Here is a 19,352-nt window from a genome sequence, read left to right as displayed (position 1 = left end):
AAACCAACTTGCTGACTATGACCTAAATTTTTCTAAAATTCCCATTATGTGTGATAACACAAGTGCTATTGCTATCACACATAATCCTGTTCAGCATTCCAAAACTAAACATATTGACATTAGGTATCACTTCATTCGTGATCATGTCACGAAAGGGGATGTTGAAATTTACTTCATCCCTACTGATGATCAACTTGCTGACATCTTCACTAAACCTCTAGATGAAAAGAGATTCAAGGATCTAGTCAGCAGGTTGGGTATGTTAAATGGTGATTTTACAAATTCAACATGATCACTCATGTTTTGCTGCTCATTTTCATCATTCCTCTTATGAAAATGAGCAGCGACTTCTTAAGTCAAAGTTATCAGCGAGCTCTTCATTCTACTCGCTGATCCCTGTTGCTTTGGGAAAAAGCAAAATAAAGGCAATGGAAAGCCAAAAGTTTCCATCTAGTCCAGCAGCAAACGGCTGCTGGTAAAGACATCTAAAATCCGTTGATCCCTGATGCTTTGGGAAAAAGCATAACAAAAGTAATATGGTGCTAAAAGTCCCTATCTAGTCCAGCAGCAAACGGCTGCTGGTAAAGACATCTAAAATCCGTTGATCCCTGATGCTTTGGGAAAAAGCATAACAAAAGTAATAGGGTGCTGAAAGTCCCTATCTAGTCCAGCAGCAAACGGCTGCTGGTAAACACGTCTAAAATCCGTTGATGGCTGACAATTTGCCAAAAATTGTTTAATGCTCTTCAGCGTCTACCTTTTTCTTGCAAAGGTGCTGATTAAAACTTGGTAACCAATTTTTTTTACAACCCTTCAGTGGATACCTCTAGATGTCTGAGTGTATTCCACTACGTATTTTTATCAATATTATATTATATAAAACCCAATTGGTTACCTCGATTTACTCCCAAATGGGCTACTTGTACACTGTGTACGCCGTATGAACTCGAGTATGGTTGAAATCGTGGTTCATCTGGTCACATCATACATCTCATACGTATATAGGTACAGTGTCCTTTTTATTTCAAAATAATATTTTTTGTTGCCACGTATGAAAGAGAGTACACACGATAACTCACTTTTTGCAGTCATGGGACCCATATCCATGTCATATATATGCAAATCGCTTCCACTTCACCCTCTCTCACGTTCATTTCTTCCTACTAATCTTTCGTATTTTCCTAAACTCTTCATATTCTCTCAAATCTCTTTTCCTTACAACATTCATTCTTCTAATCTTTCATCACTTTCATCGAAAATGACTTCTTCATCTGCACAACAAAACATTTCTTTTCTCAACTCCAAGGTATATGATAATGAAGGCATAAATCCTTCTAATCAAGTATCCTTCCAAGCATCTAAACTGGTCATCAAGGCCAATAACTATCTGGGATCTGTAGAGATCCCATCAAAAATAAAAGGGTACTTCTCCATGTTGGATTTCATCATGGGATGCCCAGCCAGAAAGGCCATTTACTCAGACCCAAAGGAAATGTGTGTCCACCTTCTTAGAGAATTTTGGTGGACATGTGATTACAAGGTTGCCAGTAGCACCATCACTGGTACGGTACTGAAAGGAGAACATACTATCTCCATCTCGGTAGAATCGTTGAGAGATGCTCTTCGTCTTCCCAAACAATCGGAAGAGCATCCATATGTGGAGTTGGTCCCCGTTGGAGTATGGAAGGAATGGTTGTTAACCATTGGGTATGGGACCAATACTGAACCTGCACAGCCTGTGCACAGCAACCCGCAGAAGAAATATCTGCCTGGTGTTTGGAGGCTGCTGTTCACCCATGTAATTCAGTGTCTGGGTGGGAACAGTGGCTCTTTTGATCAGGCCACTGCTGCACAAATGCAGATGATTTACGCGCTGGCAAATGGTCGCAACATTGACTTTGCCAGCGTAATTTTTGAAGATTTAAAAGGGAAGGTCACCATCAAGAACAGATCAAACTCTGTCCCCTTCACTCGCTTTCTCTCACTGATTTTCAAAAGGGAGCTGAAGGAAAAGTATCTCCCTGAAGGGGCACAATTCATTCTCTCTCCCAGGGTTGCAAGCTCTGTATATAAGATTCCTGCTTGTGATCCTGAACAATTTGACTCCAAGTACGCTGTGCTCTCCCCTCAAATGAAACAGGTACTTTATTCTGTATACCCTAATGTATATAGACCCAACCCTGCTGGAGCTGGTATGCTGATAATCCCCCCAGCAACCTCCAAAGCTCAAAGGAAAACCAAAACAATCTCTTCTTCTTCCACTTCACCTCCTGCTGCTGTCCCAAAACAGCAGCAACGAGTATCAAAGGGCAAAACTACTAAGGTTAAGAAGTCCTCACTGCCCAAGGACAATAGTGACCCAGCCAGCCCATCAGCAGCCTCAAAAAAGGCTGCTGACGAGAAAAAGGGTAACCGCAAGCAGCCACCTCAAACTTCTGTAGGCGAGGTTGGTGAAGATCAAGGGCCACCCCAGCCCATTAGAGTTGAGTCAACCGAATTAATCATTCCCTCTTCTTCTCTACCCTCTGAGTCGTTGTCAGCAGCCATACCACAGGTGATGCTAGAGACAACAAAATCTACGGCCGATGATGCTTTGGTGACACAACACACTGAAGCTGAGGCACCCGGTTCCCCTATCCCCTTAATTATTTCTGAAGGGTTGGCTATCGATGGTGGTGCTGGTATAGAGGAAGGTGAAAATGTTGGAGTTGTCGGTGATAGTGCTGGTATAGAAGAAGGTGAAAATGCTGGAGATGATAATGATGAGAGTGATCTGGACTTGGGAGAATTTGTGGCGGATGAGTTCCAGCTGGATTCCTCCATCCAGGCTGATGAAATAGAAGCAAGTGATATGGAGGTGGATGAAGAGGCTGCTGCTGCTGATGGTGAAGAAGCAGCAGCCGTAAATGAAAATGTAGAAGAAGCTGCTGCTGATGATAATGCAGCAGCTAATACTGAAGTAGTTGAGGTACAACCTCAAGTCATGTCTGTCGATTCTCAAATCGTTGACAGACTGACTAGACTTGAACATCAACTGAACGATCTCACCAAGGCTGCCACAATCGCCGTACAACTCAAAACTCATGAAGATGACAGATTGGTGAAGATCTTGGAGAACTGGTACAGCAAGCAGAATGAAAACACTGCCAGCATTGAGACAATAAAAGATAAATCTATATCTATGGCTGCTGATCAAGAAAAACTTCGCACCTATACAAACTCTATCAAAAAGGATCAGCAGGTCATTCGTGGGCTCTCTCGATCGCTGTGCAAAATGGGACCTGCTGTACGGTTCTCAGCACAAAAGGCAAGCAGCAGTAGTGATTCAGCTGCTGCTGAAGTAAAAACAGTGGCCAACCTGGTTTCTCGTCTTACCTCACAGGTTGAAGAAAACACTAAGGCTATCAAAGCCCTGGAAACCACTGTGGCCAGTCTTCCTCCTCCTCAAGTTTCATTTACTGAGGAAGATCGTAAGTGCCAACAAAACTTGGAGCAAGAAGTTGGGGACATCAAGAAGATGCTGTCCCAACTTCTTCAGCAGCAGGCTGCTCCTGCAGCAAAGGTGGAGGTAGTAGTTAATGATACTACCTCCAAGGGGGAGAAAGTAGATGTTGCTGTTTTGGCACTTGTCAGTGAAGCAGTAAATAAAGTTGTTAATGACATTTATGAAGCTTCAGCTGACAAGATTTTGAATGAAGAAAAGGTGGATTCTCCCCCTGCTGGTACTGAAGGGGAGACAAGGGCTGATGCTCTCCCTGCTAGTGTTGAGGGGGAGACTGTTGTAGAAGCATCTGCTGAGGGGGAGCAACAACTGATAGTTGCTGAAGCTCCCCAAGCTGAAGAAGAGGAGATGAGTCCTTGTGCAGTCAGGGCAGCCTGGGAAACCGGTTTTGCACAAGAAATGGCCAGGGACACATCCAGGGAAGTGCTCAATATTTTCCATCCTCGCTTCCTTGGAAATGCTGAAGTGTCTAGAATAACAGCAGCTCAGAGAAAGCAGCTGACTGATACCGGTTTCTTCCATCCTTCGCCGCTGACTGCACAGAATACATCCATCACATCCCCAGCAGGAAATCAATTTCAAGTCATTGATGTCTTATCAATCACTGCTGAGGGAAAAACTCAAGAGGAGGCCTTGAAAGAGCTGGACAGGCTGAAAGCTGCAAAGGAAAATGAAAAGAAAAGCCTTGAATATATCAAGCAGTTGGCCCTCTTGGAGAAGGATGAAATGGATGGAGAGCAGAGAATGCTGCTAACCACTGGTGGGCCTGAAGCTCTCTACAGACAAAGGCAAACTGATGTAGAGCAGCTACTAAAAGAAAAAAGAGAGAAATTTGAAGAAGAAAAGGCCAGGTGGTTGAAAATAATGAATGATAGGAAGAGGCCAGAGAGGATTACAGCAGTTGAAGTTCACAAAGCTGCCTTGGGAACGAAAACAAATCTGAAGTTCCTAAGAGAAGGACATAGTGCCCCAACTAAGATAGAAGATGTAAAAGTGACCAACTTGGGGGCTTCAGAATGGTATGAAATTTATACAATCATCAAGGATAAAAAGGCTGCCAGTTATGAACAACTTCAGGAGATGCTGAAAAGTTACTTTGAAAAGGCACTGAAGTTTGAAACAAAGTTCAAGGCAGACCTTCCCATGCTGAGGGCAGTCTTCGGATCTCCAGCAGCTGTATCCTCCTCAGCAGGCAGGTGTATCCCAAAAAGAAAGCTTGGTGCACAACCCCTGCTTGCTGACCTTCCTCCTATCTCTGGTGATGCAGCATTAAATCTAAGGCTTCCTCCCAGGAGTTCTTTTGAAGAAGGGAAAATCCTTGAAGAACCTGCTGGCATTTTCTTCCAAAACTTCAGAAATGATCAACTCTTTTTCAGGCTAGCAGAAATTGAGCGAGCATCTACTGGTTTCCTGATCAGCATCAGAAGAAGATTCGCTAAAATGATCAGTGCTCGCCCAATAATCAGCAGGATTGATGAGGAATTAATGAAGCCAGCAAGAAGAGATGATCCAGCACTTAGAATTGCCAAGCAGGAAGATGCCTGGGAGATAGAGGCTGCTAATCTTTAAATGTCTATCTTTGTAAAAGCTCTATGCTCAACTTGTAATTCATTTCATGATATATAAAGACATCTTCAGCTCATATTCACTTTCTTATCTAAAAATAATTGTCATCCAGCAAGTCTCCTCAGCAAATAGGGGGAGATTGTTAAGTCTGGGATTCGCTGAAGGAAACTTGAAAATTGACATATGTCATCAGCAAGTCTCCTAACAAGTTGTCAGCAGATGAAGAGACGTCTTCAGCGGGATGCATGCTGACCTAAGGCTGTCTTGGCGGGAAATATTCAAACTATGTAAAGACAAAAAGGTCACATGGTGGTTAACTAACTGCAATTTGCCTAGAATGGTAAATGTACATGTTGGGACCAAAACAAGAGTTCTCTCTCTCTCTTACCCGTTTTGGTATAGAAGACAATAGGCACATGATTCAAGTACCATGAGCCAATTGGAAGTCGACAACCACCATCAAGTCACAATCAAAGCAGGCTGTGTTGATTCAAGTCTTCCCCTATATAAAGCAACACAGCCACATTGTGTCAAGGGCGTCTGGCCGTCTAAAAGTGTGTATCACTTGTAATTGCTTAAGTTTTTCTTATCTGTCTAGACTTAGCAATTATCTTTGTTCTTTTGTATTCGTGTAAGTCAAGTGTAAGATCAACCATGTATTCATCGTTTAATCAATGATACATATGATTATCCTTGCATTGATGTATTACAATTGAACTGAACATTGCTCTTGTTATTTACTTACCTTCTTGATTACTTTCTTTCTCGTATACTAAATTAAACGTTAGTAGTGCATTCGTGGACCATCAAGCACTCAGTTTATAATATACGGATTAGTTTCCTGGAATGTAACTATCTTTGACCGAATGTCTATAGTAGGAAAAAACTAAAGTTATGTGTATTGTATGTAAGCAACTTGAAAAAATGTTTATTGTATGTAAGAAAACATACGTGGCAACCATATAAAGGTGCCACTTGTCAGATTTTAATTGGTTGAAACGAAATTCTTACATACAATAAACATTATTTCAAAGTTGTTTACATACAATACACACAACTTTAGTTATTTCCTACAATAGACATTCGTTCAAAGTTTCTTACATTCGAGGAAACTAATCTCTATAATATATATGAGTTTTTGAACCCGGGCAATGCCCCGGGGTATGGTTGATACATACCTTACGAAAGTAAATCTTAAAGTCAAAGAAATACAAATAATATTACATTTGTTCACACTTTTAGTTAGCGTGAACAAATAAAAAAAAATTGTCACGCTTTTTTGTGTGTAAAAATATAAATAACTAAACGTGTGTAGAAATGAATTCACACTTAAAATTGTGATATTCTAAAAGTTCACATTAAAAAGTGTGAACTTTTATATTTAATTTATAACATCATACTAATCCATGACACGTATTTAGTTAGGGTAGACAAATGTGGTGTGAGTGTTACACCACATTTGTTACAAATTAAATATAAAAGTCCGCATTAAAAAGTGTGAACTTTTAAAATACCACAATTGTAAGTGTAGATTAATTTCTACACACTTTTAGTTCTTCATATTTTTACACATATAAATTAAAAGTGTGATAAAATTTTTAAATCATTTACACTAACTAAAAATGTAAACAAATGTAACATTATTATTTGTAGTGTACAAGAAGACTAAAAACTGTTGGAAAAGAGTATTTAGAAGCTGAGCAACACTACAATATAAGTAGCGTACGTATTTTACTTATTATATTTTTACAACATGATTAGCTTTGAATGTTACAAAGACATTAGTAAAGATGCACGTATTATTTTAGCAGTATATTGTTCCAGTGATTCTCTTGCCATGCTTCTTAACTCAATTTTAGCAGCCCATCCAAAATTGACTGAAGTAAACGACAATAGCAATAGATCAATCTATGTCTAATGCCTAAAGTGTAGCATATTTTGTTAGGCTCATGAAAAGGAGACAACTGGCCTATTGCAAACTAATAATTATGCCCAAAATTTAAGTGTAGATGATTTGTTTTACCAATGATGCATCTTTGCACTATAAGTAAAACATATTAACAGTCCTTGATTACTAATCACCATAACGGTAATATCCATGTATGTTTTTAGAACAAAATGGAGACCTGCTAAAAGAAACGATAAAGGGTTAGAGTCTAATCATGTTGTTTAGAGAAAATTCTCGGTAATAACACTAATCAACGAACTATATTAGAACTCACCAACGACGTTACTTAATGCAAAAAAATGGGATACCAAAAAAAAAAACCCCGCTGATCTACTTACTTTCGAGTTTCGACTACGATTGTTACCATTTTAACCAAATTGCATCTTAGGCATACGCACGTGGGGGGATGTATCGGATTTGCAGAGGCATCTAACACAAAAGCTCATTACTCACCAGTAGCTTCAAATTAGCTAATAATAAAAACATAATTAAAAATGGCATTTATATAATCGTAGAGCCTAATTAACAACATATTGAGTGAGAGCTTGGTTTTAAAAAGCGATAAGGTTCATTTTCGAAGCGCAAAGCGCTAAATGGAAAAGCCGCGAGATTTTTGTATGCGAAGCGCACGGTTTAAATATAAGTTTATTTATATGTAATATATAGTACGAAATTTATAAATTAATATCTAAAATTTGGATAATTTAAAGTTATAGGTACGTAGGTAAAGTAATTTTTCTTCCATAATCGAAACATTAATTATTTAAAAGTATAATTAGAAGATAAAGTTTGGATAATTGAAACATCAATTATTAAAAAGAACCCATGATTACTACTACATGAACCCACTCACATATCCTGATATGCAAAGTCTTGTTTTATATGGAAAATGATTAATCCGTTTAACTAAATGGTCTAATAACTTTTTTTAATCATGAAATATGACATATAACCAAGAAATGATGACATATGTAAACATTAGGGGGCAAGATTAGAAAAGAAGATTTATTATTTTCCTATTTGTATATCTATATTCCCTTTTAATACAAATTGACATCTTTTATTTTAATAAATTTAATACTTTTTTATTCTTAAAAATAACTCTCCTTAAACAACCCTGGTATCTCATTCACATTGCACCACCAACACACTCGCGGATCATAAAATTGGAGGAATTCACCTTCGAACGTCGTTGTCGTCCATTTAAACCACCGACGTCTTCGTAAAAAGGAAACCCATTGATGTTGTGTAATTTCGATTTTGAGAATTTCGTTTCATTCACCCCGATCAAATCTGGTAAGTTTCTTTTCTTTTCCATTTTATTATTTTTTTTTCTTTTTTCTTATCAGCCATGGCTACGAATAAAAGATACAAATTAGTTGCTAAGCATAGGTGGAACACATTGTATTATTCATCATCGTTTTGCCAATCTTTATGTTTGTATGTTTATTCATTTCATTTGCAACATGCCATGCCAACATATTGTATCTTTATGATATACGGAGTATTAACTAAGCAACTAAGAAATAAATAGGTGGAACACATCCACTTATTGTTTTGTCATGCTAATATATGTCACTAGTAGTTATAATATAATGATATGTTTCATTCCTTGTATAGGATGTACACATGAATACTACCTAGCTTTTTTTTTGGAATTGGATCTATAAATGTATCACTTTTGACTTTACATACCGGCGTTGGGTCCAGATTGGCAGAATCGAAAGCGAAATAATGAATATGGTCTTACATAATACGTTTGCACGTCATTTTTTTTTAGTGAAAAGTTATTTTAAGATTTTATCAATTTATAACATCATTGGTGCGGTTTTATGTAAATGGTTTGATCAATCTCAAATATACAGGTTTGTGCGAAAATCTTAGATAAATAGAGTACTATAGAGGTCAATGTCAAATTTTACATGGTATCGCACACACGTAATGTTTTCGGGCTTTGGGGCAGCGCCCGGGTTAGATACTCGTTGTTACTAAAAAATATTTACCTTTCCCGAGCCCACTCCAATTGAGCCCAGCGGCCCATATTTATTCTTACCTGTTTTATTTTTGGGCCGTATGAACCCAGCTCCTAGACACCAAAATGAACCCCGTTTTTAGGGGGCTGCTTTATTCGTTGTTACTAAAAAATATTTACCTTTCCCGAGCCCACTCCAATTGAGCCCAGCGGCCCATATTTATTCTTACCTGTTTTATTTTTGGGCCGTATGAACCCAGCTCCTAGACACCAAAATGAACCCCATGTTTAGGGGGCTGCTTTATTTTCGGAGATAGCACAGAACTAGAGAGGGCAGCAGTAGTACTTTATTTTATGGGGAAAAATTAGGTAAAGCATGTAGTACATATCTTAGGTAAAACAGATGGTGATTATGTAAAATTCAGAGAGAGTTTATGTAAAATTCAGGGGGGGAGGTTATGTATGTTTATTAAATTCAAAGGTTTAACATGTAACTTTTTTTAATGTGGCAGTACCTAAGCTTAGATAAAGTCTGCAGTACGGATCATTTTCCCTTTATTTATAGAGATAACTTCATAGATTAGTTTTCAAAATATCTATCTCAAACAAAAACCTATTTCATTTACAATAATAATATTTATTATCATTTACATTTTTCAACAAAACTCTTTCACTCATTTTCTCAAAGAGTTACACTTTAGAGTAGGAGATTTGAAGGTTTGGAAATTTGGGAAAGAAAGAGATTTTTCCACCACTTTCGTTTTAGTGTTAGAGATTTGAGTGTATCTTTTGATTTTTTTCATTTTTTATTTTAATTGTAATACATTAAATGGATATATGTCTATGCATGATTTGTGATGTTTTATATGATAATATAATTATCATTATTGAGTAGATTATATTTGTGTTTGCTTATATTACTTGAACTCTTTTTGTGATGGTTAAATAGTGGTTGATCGATTGATTAAACTGGTGATTATGAATCTTGACTTTTGGAATCAAAGTTTGACTAGTCGGTTAGGATTAACATCGTCGGTGGGTTTCATTTGCAATTGACCGATTGATTTGAACCTCATTTATTAATAAATAATTGTTGTATCAATTGTTTGTTGTGGAAATATTAACGCGAAAATGTTAAATTTGATTACGATTTGTTGAACTTAAATTTTTCAACAAATAAAATTGAGTTAATTACTGAAATGGTACCTCACGTTTGCGTCATATTACTGGTTTCATACCTTTCCTTTCGAAATTACGCTGATCATACCCAACGTATGCAAATCTCCACTCGGACCATACTGGATGCTAACGCCGTCAGCTGGCCGTTAAAACCTCCCCACGTGACTTGCACGTGAGGGGTAAATATATAATATCGCGTTTCCTAATTACTGAAATGGTACCTAATGTTTGCATGATATTGTTGGTTTCATACCTATATGTTTCTTAATTACTTAAATGGTACATAATGTTTAGTTATTAATTTTTTTATTTTTTTTTAATTTTTAATATTTTTCTTTTATAAAAATTCTCCAAAACTTGTTATAATTTAATGAAAATAGTCAAAATGCATCTATAATCCACTAAAAAATAATACCAAATAGTTATTTCATAATAAAATATAAGTTTTAAAGTTTACGAATAACCAAAAATAGTAATAAAGTATCATAAAAATAATTTTTTAAAAAAATAAAAATTTTCTTTTTTAAAAATTTCGGAAATACCGCAACGGTAATACCAGAAATATCCAGGAATACCAGAAATATCAGCCGGTATTTACAGGTATTTAAAACATTGTTTTAAGCTTCGTGTCGCAGTAAATACTGACTTGTATTTCTGGTATTACCATTGCGGTATTTCCGGAATTTTTTCAAAAAAAAAAATTTCCTCGCAAATATTTTTAAAATTGTTTTATGATACTTTATTGTTATTTTTGGTTATTCGTGAACTTTAAAACTTATATTTTGTTATGAAATAGCTATTTGGTATTATTTTTGAGTGAATTATAAGTGTATTCTGACTATTTTCATTAAATTGTAACAAGTTTTGGAGATTTTTTATAAAAGAAAAATAAAACAAATTAAAAAAAATAAAAAAATAATTAATTAATTAATAACTAAACATTAGGTACCATTTAAGTAATTAAGAAACATATAGGTATGAAACCAGCAATATCGTGCAAACGTTAGGTACCATTTCAGTAATTAGGAAACGCGATATTACATATTGACCCCTCACGTGCAAGTCACGTGAGGGAGGTTTTAACGGCCAGCTGACGGCGTTAGCCTCCAGTATAGTCCGAGTGGAGATTTGCATACGTTGGGTATGATCAACGTAATTTCGAAAGGAAAGGTATGAAACTAGTAATATGGCGCAAACGTGAGGTATCATTTCAGTAATTAACTCAATAAAATTTGATGCCACTAGAAATGCAACCAAAAAGTGTGTACATTTTTATTGGAGTTTGTTTCGTTATAAATAGAAAACACTCACCTTATGATTGAATGAACCAACATGAGTCGTTTTTAATGTATAATAAAATACTTGTGACCAAAATACTCGAATTTGTTGATAGTGGCGAGTCTAAAATTAAAAAAGAGCAACCTCAAAATTATAAAAGAAGATTTTGGCTTAATTTGACCGTTTTGTATTATTATATCTTGTTTAACTGCTTTCATTGCAAATTAAAGAGGGAGATTGCCCTCACAAACATATTTGTTTGTGATTGATATTGTTATTTTATATATTTGCTTTTTATGTTTATTTCTTATTTGCATTTTATGTTGTCTTTAATTAGAATTAACCTTTTATAACTTTCAAAACTTAAATAGTTTACTTGAGTTTTTAATTTACTGTCTTCTTGTCGACACTCGAGTCATACACTTGTGTATCTGGTTAATTTTTGACTTTCCATCAATTCCATTTCATTTTTCACATTTTTTTTATTGACTGTAACTCGTTGACTTTTCAATGACATTTTCGGGACCTTGCCAGGCCCTAATTAGTGATGAATAATTGTTTTGACATTTCTTTATTGTAGAAATAGTGAACGCGAAATCTAATTCTAATTTGACTATGATATGTTAAAATTGTCTTTTTCAACTAATAGGATGATGATACTATTGAAAATGTATCCATTAAATGTGTACACATTGGGGTTTGGTAATAACTTAATTCACTTAATATAAAATCTCTTAACCCACTTAGTATTTTGATTAACGTTTGTACATATTGGGTGAGGATATAACCATGGGCAACTCATAAATTCTCTTTGGATTGCATTACAAATTCAGAGAAAAGTATTTGTGTGTATATGTAACTTGTGACTATCTACTATTGTATGGAAGAAACTTTAGTCGGGTTCATTGTATGTAAGTAACCTGCTAAAACTGAACGGATTGTGTAAGAAATCAACGTGGCACCACCAGGCATCTGACACATGGCCCAATAAGAGACCTCCACATTAGCTTGTTTACACGATTCATTCGGTTTTAGCAGGTTATTTAATTACATACAATGAACCCGACTAAAGTTTATTTCATGTTGGAAATTGTAACTCGTTTAAGACTTATAGGGTGCAAAGTGTAAATGGAAATAAAAGAAACATTGTATCTGTTCAAGAAAAGGGGCCAACAGTTTCAGGCCTCACACAGCAAAGAGGCACGACTGTTGGAAGAGGCATGACGCTTGTGAAACAACACGATGTTCAGCAATAACCGCCACATGAAACTAGTATAAATAGAAGTAGATTTCGTTTTATTTTGCATCCAACTATGTAACAAAAACGTACAGTAATTGTATGTTCGTTCTATATTACAGTAATAAAGAGTGATTCTTTATCGATATCGTGTTTGATTACATTCCTGGGCATCATTGGTATCAGAGCCACGGTGAAGAACCATAGAAAGAAGGCCTGAATAACCGTTACAGGTTGGATCAAAAGATCAGCGAGTGATCGGAATTTTCCGTTCGAGAAGAACCGAAAAAGAGACTGATTTCTGGGAAGGAAATCGTTCAAGGGGGTTGTTTGTTTGTGAAAAACATCAACCAGAGATTCGACAGAAGAATATCGAGTGACTCGATTTTGAAGAACAACATAACAAGGACGATTGACTGTTTGCGATGTGAAGCCATGAACAGGGGGCAACGTTTTTAATAGGAAGATCATTGAGTGATCATCGAGAAGAACAAGAAAATGTAGAAGATTTTCTTGAAAAGAAATTATCAAGTGGTTTGTATGTGATAAACGATAACCAAAAACAAAACAAAATCGAGTGAATCGATTGTTGTTTGCGGTGTGAAACCCGAGAACAAGGGCAGCGTTTTTCTGAAGAAGATAACTACCGAATCAGAGAAAGGACCGATTAGTTTTAGCCCAAGCATTGCGTATAAAAAGGAAGGAACAAGCAGATTTCATCAAAGGAAAGAGGAGAAAGAAGAAACTGTTGTTCCATTATTGGAATAATAGTTTTATTTGCAAAAGTCAGTGTTTTGTTTTCGTTGTTGAAAATTTCTAATAAAATTTCTAACAACAAAAGGTTTGTATATTATCTTCACAATTGTTTTACAAAACCTGCTTTTGAAATTCTGATTAAAAACTATTTTATAAAGTTTAAATTCAAGATTGTATTAGACACTTTTGGGTAATATGGGTAGCAACTGTGAATAAGATTTTTAAGTTGTGAGACGTTCAAGTGAAGACGATTGATCATGTGATGTGATCAAATCACAAAGGAATATCCAAAGAGGATTGGTGTGAAACCAAACAATCAAGAGGTTCGTGTGATATGAACCAAAGATACAAGATCGTGTGACGCGATCAAGAGAAAGCCGTGTGATGCGGAAAAGTAACCCACAATGGGTACAATTAAGGATTCAGAGAATGGATCAAGGCATAGCCGTGTGATGCGGAGAAGTAACATGTGAAGGGTGCAACAAAGAAGATTGAGTGATTGGATCAAGTCAAAGACATAGCCGTGTGATGTGGAAAAGTAACCTGTGATAGGTGTTAGCAAGGATTCAGTGAATGGATCAAGACAACGACCGTATGATGCGAGAAATAACTTGTGAAGGGTATAGATAGTTCAGTGATTGAATTATAAGGAAACACGTGTGATGCGATTTCAATCCGTGATGGATCAAAATTCTGTGAAAGAATTAAAGGTTGTGTGAAATAACCAAGTTTACCGTGAAGAATGGTTCGTGATGAACAAGGTCAATGATTGATCAAAATGCAGATGGTGTGATGCCAAGTGGTGAGAAACTACGAAGCAAGTTTGTGTGAAGCAAATTTGTGTGACGCAAATTTGTGTGAAGAAAAGTTCATGAGGAACAAAAGATGGTGTGACGTCATCAAAGATTTATTGAAGACAAAGTTTGTACTGCAAGTTGAGAAGATTGGGTCAAGCAAGAGAATAGGCGTGATGCCAAAGACAGATGGATATATGAAGATTAGAAGAGCAAGTCTTAAACAATTAGGGGGGAGAATGTTGGAAATTGTAATTCGTTTAAGACTTGTAGGATGCAAAGTGTAAATGGCAATAAAAGAAACATTGTGTCTGTTCAAGAAAAGGGGCCAGCAGTTTGAGGCCTCACACAGCAAAGAGGTATGATGCTTGTGAAACAACACGATGTTCAGCAATAACCGCCGCATGAAACTAGTATAAATAGAAGTAGATTTCGTTTTATTTTGCATCCAACTATGTAACAAAAACGTATAGTAATTGTATGTTTGTTCTATATTAATAAAGAGTGATTCTTTATTGATATCGTGTTTGATTACATTCCTGGGCATCATTTCATACAATAGTAGCCTGCTCACAAGTTACATACACACACAAATACTTTTCCCTTTTATTTATGATCATGTAGTAAAACAGTAGTGTTTCCACTCTGAGAATGTACTTATTGATATGAACATAAATAACTCGTATAAGATGTTCATCCATATAGAATAACTTGGGACACAAAGTTAAAAAACAAGAGCCGATCGATGATGACATTTTTGGTTGTGGTTCTACAAATGCTATGGAAAGGATCCTGATAAAATCAAAACACATACATGTTAATATCTAGCTTAACTGATCCTTAAGGTTAAGAATGCTTACAAGTTCAAATATTACCTCATCACCGCATATGTGTGGGATATTGGCACTCTTGGAGAAGACCTACTTCCAAGCTTCTCTTATTGATGACGGTGGTTGATGTGGGGAAACATATTTAACATGTAATACACATTTCTCCACTTGATTACCTGATTCCTTCTTAAACTATTACGATTACAGGAATAAGTTTCCATTTATGAAGTTGAATATAGACTGTACAGATAGTAACCAAATCAGTTACCAGCTCTGTAGTGATATCTTTTGGCAGGAATCCAGGACTGACTACTGCACTTAGAATCAAACACTTATCATCGCATTTCATGTCTTGAGGTGCCTCCTTTTGAGCTTGCATTGTAACTGAAAATTTAGGACTCGAGTATTAGCCAACAAATAGGACATAAACACGCGCAATTGAAATTAGTCAGACTCTAACATGAAATATCTTTAGTAGAGTAAGGCAACAAAACCCAAGCAGTTGGATTGGCAGTATACTTATCTGGTTTCGTAGTTCTCACCTGAAATTCATCCACAGCAAAAAAATAGCCATTAAAACTTAGCTCTCGATGTTTTTCTGAAGCTCATAGTCGTGATAATAATACTGTTACCTTAAATGCTACAGGACTACCAATTTTATTCTTTAGCTGCAGGGAAATTGTGATCTTCTTCATCAATTCAACTATATATAACACACACAATGGGAATGAAAATTAATCACAATCACGATTTGAAATAGGAAAGGATAAAAAGATTGAAAGCGGATAAATTTAGCTAGTTCAAGAAATGAATTAGATATATCATAATCTTTTACATGGAAATTGAAGCTCTTGGGGTTCGATACTAAGAAGCTCGCCCGTACTGGTTTCTTGAAAGTGAGCATTGAATGAATTCTCAACGGATGCCTAAAGGTAGCAAGTTAATCGTAACTTGAAGTTAGCAGATAAGTATATGTTATGCAATTAACTATATATTCAGGCAAAACCACATTAGAAAAGAAAAGAGAAAAAAAATCACAATACTGTAAAATCAATGAGGTTGAGTTGATATATACGTCTTGGGTAGATTATTGCTGTTGATTATTGCAACATTTTGATAGAAGTAACACCCAATGTCGTCTTCCACAGGTTTTGGGTCTCAATACCTTAATGGTGTATGGAAGAGGTTGAGATGTAGACAACTTTACCTCTACATTGGTAGAGAGGCTGCTTCGAAGTTCTGTCTAAATGATAGAAAAGAACCTTTGGCATTTGCATAGAGTGAGTATCGAACTCTTGATCTCCATCTCAAGTAGCATGGGTGTTAATCACTTGATCCAATCATACTATTTTTATTGCAACATTTTGATATATACATTAGAATATTTCTATAATCATATCAAAATTACTTACAGCATTAGAGTTGCTCGAATATACTGTCCCAACATCGAGCGCTGAGGTGTAAGAGTTGCTTATATTCATTGTCCGAGCATCGTAGATTGAAGTCGTTGGATGGGCATCCTCTGTGTAGTCTTCTATTGGTTGTAGCAATGGTCGTTTAGGAGCAACAAAACTAACATTGATTTTGCATTCCCCAACTTGATTACTTGATTCCTTCTTAAACTATTGCATAATAAATTAAATAAGTGTGCGTCTAAATCATTAACGAGTTAATACTAATTAATAACTTGAATACAATCTGATAGACTAATCTTATTTACCAGCCCTCGTGTAATATCTTTTTCTGCGAATCCTGGACTTACAACTGCACTTTGTACCATAAAATTATCGTTGCGAAGCATGTCATGATCAGGATCTTCTGTTTGAGGTTGCATTGTAACTAAACGATAGTAAAGGTCAGGGTTAGTCAATCAGTGGTGTGAACTACTTTATTTTTCCCTTCTATATGTAGTAAATAGTCACGTATGGTCTGATCAGAGATAATAAGGGAACAAATTAGCAAAAGAGTCAACAACTAACATTTGATTTGACGAGTAGCTTGAGGCAACAAAATCCCGACATGGGGCTGAGCAGCATATGTATTCGGTCGTGTACTTTTCACCTGAAACTGATTAGCAAGAGAAAACATGAACGCGAAGGAAAATGAAGAGCTAAAAGCCTACTAGTTCAGGGGTGTTAAAACATTTATGGAATCTTTGTGGATTTAACTAACACATAAAACTTTCATTAATCCGGGGGTGTTTATGTGCGATAAAACAATCATCAAATAAACTTTGACCTTATAGTAACATATGTTTTTCTTAGTAACGACTAAAATGTAAAGCTTCATGCATATGTGATGTGACTGACTTTTTCTGTGAAACTGTGATCTAGGGGTGCTTATGGGTCGGGTAGCTCGGGCCAGGTAATCAGAACCAAATAAGAAATCAGGGTTGACACAAATGAATATTCTAAATCTAAATACCAATCCATATAATGGCATACGGGTTCAGGTTAGTTGTTCACTTGTATGGGTCACCCCGAAACAGAATAATTAATCTTATTCAGGTTTGGGTCGGGTTTCTTCTTCGGGTTTGGTTCCCTCTGCCAGCCCTGTGATCACAAATCTTATGTCTATAAATTCCATAATAGCAATTCTGTTCTTTAGTAACGACAATACCTTAAACGCGACGGGATCATATGTTCTGTTCTTTAGTTGCATTGTAGTTGAGGCTTCCTTCATCGATTCGACTATATAGTACACAAGAGATTAAAATTTCATAAGAGACAGGGCAACAATTTTGAAATGGAAAGGGTTGTTATCCGATAGTTCAAGTAATACAAATATTGTAAATCTTACATTGGAAACAAAGCTCTCGAGGTTTGACACTAAGAAGCTCTCCATTGATAATGACCTTTTCATTTTCCTGAAAGGATTGAGAGGAAAGTGAACTGAGATTACTATACCAAAGGTCGTATATAGTTGTAGCACGAAACAAGCTCAAGAAATACTTACTTGGAATCGCAGCGAATTCTCAAGGTCTGTCACGACCTCGGTCATTAGTGGGCGTTGGGCATTATCCTCAGCCAAACATTGATAAGCTATTTTTGTGAACACCTCCATAGATTTAGAATTTATTTCATCCTTTATTTTTTCATGGATGAAATCCTTCATTTTATCTTGCTTGTAGGAATCTCGTGCCAATCTTGCAAAAGAGCAATTCTTGTTGTCGTAGCTGGTACACAATCTTCCACAAAATACTTCAAATAACACAACACCAAAAGAGTAAACATCCGACTCTTTTGTCAATAATCTGCCGTTCATATAATTTGGGTCAACATATCCGCTTGTGCCTACAGCTTCGGAAACAAGAAATGTGTTTTCTTGGTTAGCAGGACCAATTTTGGACAGACCAAAATCGGAGATCATGGCTTTCCAGTCTTCATCTATCAAGATGTTTGAACTCTTGATGTCACGGTGCAATACTCTTTGTTGGGTCCCGTCAGGATTATGAAGGTATGCTAATCCGCGAGCTGCCCCGATGCAAATTTTAAGAAGCCGGGCCCATGTAAGATCACCACCGAGATACCTGTCGAGGCTACTTCTAGATGCGTATTCATACACAAGGATTTTTTCTTTGCCTTCATCACAAAACCCCAAGAGAGAAGCAACATTTGTATGTCTGTAGTGTGAAAGCAGCATAATCTCCTTCCAAAACTCTAGATCACCCTGTCCAAATCTACGATCTAAAACCTTTATAGCAACCTTGGTATGCCGCCCCTCGCATTCCACAACTTCTCCCTTGTACACTTTTCCGAATCCTCCTTGCCCTATGCAATTTTTAGTATCAAAGTTGTTGGTTGCTATTTTAATCGCTCTTAACTTTATTTTAAGGTGATCAAACTTATCGTTTAAAGCCATGTTTTTGATGATTGAAAGAAAGAAATAGGATTGGATATTGAGAATGGTGATCTAACAATTACAAATCTAGCTATATATAAGACCGACCTAACATTATATATGCTCAGACATATAATTTAATATTTGATAAATTAATACATTAGATAAAATTAATAATTTGTTTAGACAAAATTTAAACGAATAATATTGTATATTAATATTTGATAAATTAATAACTCATTAAATTAATAAAATATCATGGTCTAAACACTATTAATTTATAAAGATTTTACTGTATCTCTACTCCACAACCCCCATGTGATGTACTTAAATTATCAGCATAGGTGACTCAATAGTACTATGCGATTAGGCGATCGTTTTAGGCCCCCAAAATTCTAAGGCCTTAATATTTTGTATATTAGACTTAATATTTGAATTTTGGATTAAATA

General features: G+C 36.1%; 2 protein-coding genes across 2 annotated transcripts; both read right to left on the bottom strand.

Annotated features, from left to right (window-relative positions):
* Window positions 1–15,883: 15,883 nt before the first annotated feature.
* Window positions 15,884–17,115, bottom strand: LOC122591516. Its single transcript, XM_043763782.1, has 4 exons — window positions 17,042–17,115; window positions 16,783–16,901; window positions 16,475–16,684; window positions 15,884–15,988 (listed from the first exon to the last, which is right to left on the bottom strand). Exons 2-4 carry the CDS (start codon window positions 16,894–16,896, stop codon window positions 15,884–15,886), a joined length of 429 nt encoding a protein of 142 aa, XP_043619717.1. The 5' UTR covers window positions 16,897–16,901; window positions 17,042–17,115.
* An 887-nt stretch (window positions 17,116–18,002) lies between these two features.
* On the bottom strand, window positions 18,003–18,923 carry LOC122591511 (receptor-like protein kinase HERK 1). Its single transcript, XM_043763779.1, has one exon. The coding sequence runs from the start codon at window positions 18,921–18,923 to the stop codon at window positions 18,003–18,005; it is 921 nt and encodes a 306-aa protein (XP_043619714.1).
* Between the last annotated feature and the right edge of the window lie 429 nt (window positions 18,924–19,352).

This window comes from Erigeron canadensis, chromosome 1 (assembly GCF_010389155.1).
Source record: "Erigeron canadensis isolate Cc75 chromosome 1, C_canadensis_v1, whole genome shotgun sequence".
Classification (NCBI taxonomy): Eukaryota; Viridiplantae; Streptophyta; class Magnoliopsida; order Asterales; family Asteraceae; genus Erigeron; species Erigeron canadensis.
This window is presented reverse-complemented; position numbering and strand designations above follow the sequence as displayed.